We start from the raw sequence: 7,590 nt of genomic DNA, 5'->3' as shown, positions 1-7,590 counted from the left end.
CTCAGACTTTCCCTACAGCCTGTACGCAGCTTAAGGGCAGGACCTGCATCTCATTCACCTCTGTCGCCCCTATTTCTGCAGAGATTCTCTCTCCCCAAGCAGTCTTGTTTATACACACTCAGAAGCTTCCATATACCAGAGGCTCCTTCTGGTTTGGAAAATATAAGGACCATCCCATATCCCAGAAACTTGTAAGTCACTGTTGTCAGAATAAATACTCTAAGCTACAAACCCTTTTCTCCCTCTCGGAAGTGCCTGGCAGGCTTGCCCCCAAGGACCCAGGAAGCCTCGCATCTGGATGGGGGCACTTGCTATGTGCGTGTGCCAGGGCCCAGCTTGGGGGCGTGGAGGAGAGGCCTGTGACCTGCCCCACTTCCTGTTCATCTGTACCAGGCCCAGACCTACAGACTCAGGGGCTCAGGACAAAGGCAGAGAAAATGGTAAGACATGAGGCAGGACTTCTGGACTGAGAGCTTGGCCGTGCAGGGTGGCTGGGGTGGGCTGGGGTGGAGATAAAGAGTCAGATGGCATTGGACCTGCCATCTACCTGGCTCCACACTCGGGTGAGAGGAGAGCTCATCCCCTTAGCCGAGGCATCACTGCCCATCCTCACGACACCCTCACCATCCAGTCACCCTGAGGATGCAGTGGTGGCGACCATGATGGACAGAGACGCGGGTGGAGATGAGAGGAGGGAAGAGTGTGGCGTAGTTGAGGGGTGAGAGCTGAAGGACAAGGAGCTGGCTGGCTGAGCACAGACCCCAAATCTCTGCGGGACAACTCATGGAAGCGGCTTTCAATATTTTTCCATCATGACTCACTGTAAGAAATTCATTTTAGGAATTCCCTGGCGGTCCCGTGGTTAGGACTCCGCGCTTTCACTGCCGGGGGTGTGGGTTTGATCCCTGATCATGGAACTAAGATCCCACAAGCTGCGTGGCGAGGCCAAAAGAAAAAAGAAAAAAAAAACAACAACCATTTTACAGCATGACCCAGTACCTATATCTGTGCGGGTACATAGCAAAACTAAAATAAAAAGTCACAAAGCAGTATGTACCATGCTACAGGTGATGTACTCCAGCACATGCTGGTTTCACAACTTATTAGTGGGTCATAGCTGGCAATTCAAAACAATCTGCCCTATTATGTGTCAGTCATTTCGGAGGGCCTTGGAGCCTTTGGAATTCCTGCTCTGTACTGTGCTCCCAACCAACTGCGCGCCCGCTGTATGCGGACACCATGCTCACATTGGGTGGGGGTAGGGAGCAGGGTGGCTCCAGAGATGAGAGCACAGGGAGGCCACATCACACACACGGACTGGAGGACTGTCCATACAAGGCGGCAGCAACGAGGCCGCCACATGCTAACCCAGATCCTCGACCTGAGGGCATTCGGCTACTGGTGAGCACCAAGAACAGGCACCCTCCCCGCCCTGCCCACCAGCGGCTGGACCAAAAAACAGAGGGCAGTGTCCCTGCCTCTCTCCCAGCCTGCATACCCTGATGAGGTCCTGTGCCTTCTCCCGTCCATGGACCGGAGCCCTCTCTCCTCTCCCCGCATCGTGGTCCAGAGAGTGGAGGAAGACTGGGCAGCGGCACTGTTCAGAAACAAGATGCTGCCGCCCCTGGCAACTTCCAGGCCTCCCTGAGGCCTTGCTGGAGGCATCTATTGAGGAGGTCCCTTCAGAGGCTCCTTCGGATGCACCTGGGGGCTTGCTTCAGAGCTGCTTGTTCTCTACTTACTGAACTAAAGCTTTAAGGCAACCCATGCATCTCCAATTTATTTCTTTAAAAAACGATTTTTAAAAAAAATTTTCCAATCCTCTCTGAGCGCTCTAAAGGGGAAAAATAAGCCATTCTTAAGGCATCCTAAGCTCCAACTACAATTATCCCCACGAGCTCCTGCAGGAGGTCGGCTACAGCTGGTGACAAGTGCAAAGCTATTTCCATAATGTAGGACTTTTCAGCCCTCATCTTCTTCACTGTGATTACGGCTCTCTTCCCTCCAATTGGGCTGCGAAGGCTGTGGCCTGGCCTTCCGCTGGTTTGGGAGTTAGAAAGCCATCCAAGTAGTTAACTAGGATGGACTGGAGACAGGTAGAAAATAAAAGTGAGGGCCCTCCTGCAAGGGAACCATAGCTGCCACCGTGTGCCCCTCTTTCCACCTGGCTGGGGGAGGACGCCCAGGCATCCCGCAATGGAGCAGGCCCTGGAATCAGCCAAGCACCTCGAGGAGCCACTGGACACCTGGGGAAAACTAGAAGGCAGGGGCAGTCCCCGACATCTCCATGTCCCCCAGGCCTGGCCCAGGCTGGGCAGCAGGGGGCTCTGTCACAGACTGAACTGACTGGGACACACAGCCCAGTGGCTGATGTCTCTTTTACCTGGCCAGGTGTGCAACAGACACTTGACCATGAAGGCCGGGGGAATGTCTTAGTGCCTCAGTCTCTACATCTATTAAATGGGATGGTCACCCTGTTGCCTTGGGCGTGCACACGAGCACTCTTTGTAAGCTGTAAGATGCTTCCATGTGTAGAGTTATTACTGTCACTCTGGAGAAAGTTAGAGATACGTGGACAAAAGAAGATCTTTGCTCTGGGAGCTGTTGCTGCTAAGGAATGTGGTCAGCCTTGCAGGAGGGGAAAGATTAGGGAATCTGTGCCACCCTGCACTTCCCACTTTTTCTTGTACTGCAGCCAGCACAGACCACTCAGCCAGTTCTCCGGCTGGGGGCGCGGGGAAGCCACCTTCTGGGGTGGGGGGTTGGGGGTGGTGGGGAGAAACTCCATTTGAAAGCTGAGAAGAGCTGAAGCTCAGAGAGGGGCTGTGAGTCTTTCAAAGCTGCAGTTAGGAAGTGGGGAAGCCAATGGCCAGTACTTGTCCTGACCTGCCTGCCTGAAGCTACCCATCCAGCTCTGGTCTTGGTATCAGCCTGAAGTAGCCCCTGCCTGGTTGCCGCCGCATTTACATAAGCAGCAGAAGGAGGTGGAGGCGTCAGGAATGGCCTCAAAGAACAAGAGGCGGAGGAGGAAGGGCCCAGCAAGGAGAGCCTGGCTGAGAGTGAAGAGCTCAGGGCGAGACCCCGGGTGGTCAGGACAGCACAGGAGGAAGAACTGTGCAGTGAAAAGGCGCCTCTGGGCATGCTCCTTCCGCTTAAAGACAGAACAAGGGCCCAAGTGACCAGGGGAGCCAACGCACGGGCCAGCCACTCAGTGATCCTGGTCTTGGGAGGCAAGACTGACCCAGAGCCCACCCCCAGGGCCTTCCCAGAGGCCAGGCAAGGGAACCCCACTCCAGGCACAGGGCTGAGTTTTAGAATCATGTATCCTTATCCTGGCGCTTCTGTGGTCTTACTGTGCCACCCGATGCTCTCTCATAACCTCTCTGAGCCTCAGTTTACTCATCTCTAAAAGGATGGACCCAGACATTCAGAACTTAGCTGGTCCCACCTCCCACTCAGCCAGGGCCAGGGCCCAGGCCCTGCAGGCAGCAGCCCTGATAGAAGGGACGCTCGCCGGCGCACAAGGCAGGCTGCTCTTCATCGAGCAGCTCCAAACCACCAGAGACCTCTTCCTTTTAATCAAATGGCAAAGTGGCTGTGAAAGAGCTTACGAAAATAAAAGCATAACTGAAGGGGGTTATCATTAACCATCAACATTAGAGGTATAGTGAGAGAAGAAGCAATGGGGCTGGAGATGGGCTTCCAGAGCCCACCGAGGCAGCCGCAGGAGGGGCCGAGGAGGAACGCAAAAGGACCCTGTGAGTGCCAGGCTCTCTCTGGGGAGGTGAGACAGCAGCTGGGGAGGTGCTCAGGTCCTGATGAGACCCGGCAGGTATGTAACTGCTACAAAAGGAAGAGACGGACCCCTCCTCCACCTCAGAGGAACCCAGCTCGCTAGGATCTGCTATCTGCAGGAGGCACATCTCCAACCCAGACGGGAAGACTCTCTGGTTCCCTGGGGGGAGCGTATCTGTACTGGAAGGCACAGAGACACTGTTCTGAACACCTCTGCCTAGTGGCTCCTGCTTAATAATGGCAAAGAGCTCACTGTGACGCCAGCGAGGGAGAGCCTGGGACTCTGCCAGGAGTCAATGCATAGAGGGTCCCAGCTGAGGGGTCGCAGAGGCACCTGAGGCCGGCAGACAGAGACGCGAGAGGGAGCGCCTGTGGCCCAAGGTGGCCCAGCCAGTTCAGGGCTCGCTTGGGGAAAGCCAAGACCTTCCACCTGCCAGGTGAAAGCAAGTGTCTGACCTGGCCCCCGGCAGGTGGCAGGGCCTCGTAATGGTTCCCTTCCGAGGCTCAGTGCCCTGTACTCGGGAATCTCAGACCAGAAAGCCCAACCTTGTGCTCCTGTCTATGAAACTCTGAGCCCAGAGGCCCATGCCTTGCGCCCTGTGAGGCTCTGTGAGCCTCACTCGGGAAAGGGAGCTCAGGGGAGGCTCTGTACGCAGAGGGCGGCGAGGGGCCTGGTGGGCTGGGTCCACTCACCCACGATCTCGTTCTCCTCCAGACTGATGGTCTCCAGCGCAGGCAGGGTGGTGAGCTGCTCGGGGAAGTCATGGAACTGGTTCCGGGACAGGTCGATGGCCTTGAGGTGCTGTAGGGTGCTGACCTCGTTGGGGAGGCTGTGCAGGAAGTTCCCTTCCAGGTGGAGCTCTGCCAGGTGGGGAGGGACAGTAAGGAGCGGGGGGAAGGGGAGCAACCCAGAGACCACAGTGACTGCTGGCCTCCTGGGCCAGGAAGGCGGCAAGGAAGGAAGCCCCCCAAGGGGCGAGCTCCATATTAATGGAAAAGGAGGGGTAACCCCTACCACTGCCACCCGTCATTCCAGCATGGGCTCCTGGCCGTTGGCTTTGGAATGGAAGGCTCTGCCCAGCAGAGGTCTCTCACCCCTGCTCAGGGTGGCACATCTGGGGTCATTCCTAAGGCTGGTTTAGGGACCATCACATCCTTGAACGGAGGCATCCAGAATGACCAGAGAGGCTTTCCTTCCTGCGGCTCAATCAGGCTTGCCCCTCGATTTTGTTCCCCCCAAACACATCCCTAGGACAGAAGCGGTCCCTCTGACCTGGACCACTCTGGCAGCCTCCTCCCTGGCTTCCTGCCTCCAGTCCCTCTCGAATCAACGCTGCACAGTGGGACCTTTTTAACCTCATGAGCGCAGCCCTGAGTGGCTCCCCAGGGCCTCCTCCCTAGGCAATCAAGGCCCTTTGTGATCAGGCCCCTGCAGCTCTCTGCTCCTGCAGGTCCAGTACTCACACCTGCGTCTGTGCCCTGGCTGCCCTGGAACGTCCTCTGGGATGATCTCGAGCAAAGAGACACATCACAGGAGAAGGCATACAACATCATCTTGCCGGACTCCTGCATGGTTCTGCACCCCATAAAGAAGCAGTAACGAGAGCTCTCTTTTTCTTTTTGGGGGGGCCTACGCGAGTCCCACACACTGCCAGGAGCTGATGCTAAGTGTCTCATCTGATCCTCAGAACAGCTCTGCAAGATTTATCTTATTCTGCTCCATTTGACAGAACCAGAAACGGTTCTGATTCAGAGAGGTTAAGCAATTTGCCCAAGATCACACCACCAGGTGGCAGGGAAGCCAGGATTGAGATGACCTGGATGACTCGATGCTGGTCACAAAGCATGGGACAAAGGGGCTGGTGACAGAGGCAACAGGAGAGGCAGGTGTGAATATTTAACGAGTGATACAATGTCCCAGGCAATGTATTAGTCGTTCATGAAATCTCATATAACCCTCCCAACAAATTTCTCTCCCAATTAACGGATGAGAGCACTGAGGCTCACAGAGGTCAAGTAACCTGCCCCAGGGCACACGCACCTAGCAGTTCCCCATGTTCCCTGAGATTCACAGATAAGGGAGGGAAGTGGGGAATGGAATAACAGTCCCATTTCCTCAGGAAAGTGGAGTTGGGGAGGGGTCCATCCAGACACCAACATCAGGGCAGGTCTGGGTGGAACCTTCAGGAAGCAGAGTCTCTGGGGGAGGCTGAAAAAACACTTCTATGTGAAGCCCAGTCTGCACATCCTGCTGGGGAGATGTGTGCCTGGAATCAGCCGGCGGGCATCTCCACAGTTGGGAAACCGAAAAGCTTTTCATCTAACTGCTATCATTTTTTTTTTTTTAATTTAACATCTTTATTGGAGTATAATTGCTTTACAATGGCGTGTTAATTTCTGCTTTATAACAAAGTGAATCAGTTATACATATACATATGTTCCTATATCTCTTCCCTCTTGCGTCTCTCTCCCTCCCACCTTCCCTGTCCCACCCCTCTAGGTGGTCACAAAGCACGGAGCTGATCTCCCTGTGCTGTGCGGCTGCTTCCCAATAGCTATCTATTTTACGTTTGGTAGTGTATATATGTCCACGCCACTCTCTCACTTTGTCACAGCTTACCCTTCCCCCTCCCCATATCCTCAAGTCCATTCTCTAGTAGGTCTGTGTCTTTATTCCCGTCTTACCCCTAGGTTCTTCATGACCTTTTTTTTTTTCTTAGATTCCATATATATGTGTTAGCATACGGTATTTGATTTTCTCTTTCTGACTTACTTCACTCTGTATGACAGACTCCGGATCCATCCACCTCACCACAAATAACTCCATTTCATTTCTTTTTATGGCTGAGTAATATTCCATTGTATATATGTGCCACATCTTCTTTATCCATTCATCCGATGATGGACACTTAGGTTGTTTCCGTCTCCTGGCTATTGTAAATAGAGCTGCAATGAACATTTTGGTACATGACTCTTTTTGAATTATGGTTTTCTCAGGGTATATGCCCAGTAGTGGGATTGCTGGGTCGTATGGTAGTTCTATTTGTAGTTTTTTAAGGAACCTCCATACTGTTCTCCATAGTGGCTGAACCAATTCACATTCCCACCCGCAGTGCAAGAGTGTTCCCTTTTCTCCACGCCCTCTCCAGCATTTATTTATTGTTTCTAGATTTTTTGATGATGGCCATTCTGACTGGTGTGAGATGATATCTCATTGTAGCTTTGATTTGCATTTCTCTAATGATTAATGATATTGAGCATTCTTTCATGTGTTTGTTGGCAATCTGTATATCTTCTTTGGAGAAATGTCTAGTTAGGTCGTATGCCCATTTTTGGATTGGGTTTTTTTTTGTTATTGAGCTGCATGAGCTGCTTGTAAATTTTGGAGATTAATCCTTTGTCAGTTGCTTCATTTGCAAATATTTTCTCCCATTCTGAGGGTTCATTTACATGAGGATTATTTATCACCTTTCCCTGCTGTTCAATAGCTCTCCTATACATCTCTGTCTTGCTGCATTCATGACTCAAAGGCTCTGCAAATCTCCTGCCCTTGTGTGCGGCTACAATGAACATTATCCCGAGGCTTTTGTATGATCACATCCACTCCTCTCAGGGCTGAGGGAGAAGCAGGAGGGCAGGGACCCTTTCTGCCCAGGCTCAGAGCCTGACGGACCCATGGGAGACTTACTCTTCCAAGCTTTACCAACCAGCGTCAACTCACTACCTTCTGACACCCCAGGTGTCAGAAAGCCAAGACTGCTCCCTCGCCCAGTGAGGTTAATTAAAAGTCCAAGC

At 53.0% G+C, this 7,590-nt stretch overlaps 1 protein-coding gene across 1 annotated transcript in view; it reads right to left on the bottom strand.

The window, feature by feature from the left end:
- LRRC20 (leucine rich repeat containing 20) overlaps positions 1–7,590 on the bottom strand; it is a 60,420-nt gene that overhangs the window by 14,009 nt on the left and 38,821 nt on the right. Inside the window, exon 3 of the mRNA XM_007454585.1 lies at positions 4,489–4,656. Coding sequence (XP_007454647.1) covers positions 4,489–4,656 — 168 coding nt within the window. The remainder of the gene's footprint in view (positions 1–4,488; positions 4,657–7,590) is intronic.

This window comes from Lipotes vexillifer, unplaced genomic scaffold, assembly GCF_000442215.2.
Source record: "Lipotes vexillifer unplaced genomic scaffold, Lipotes_vexillifer_v1.1 scaffold708, whole genome shotgun sequence".
NCBI classification, from domain to species: Eukaryota; Metazoa; Chordata; class Mammalia; order Artiodactyla; family Lipotidae; genus Lipotes; species Lipotes vexillifer.
This window is presented reverse-complemented; position numbering and strand designations above follow the sequence as displayed.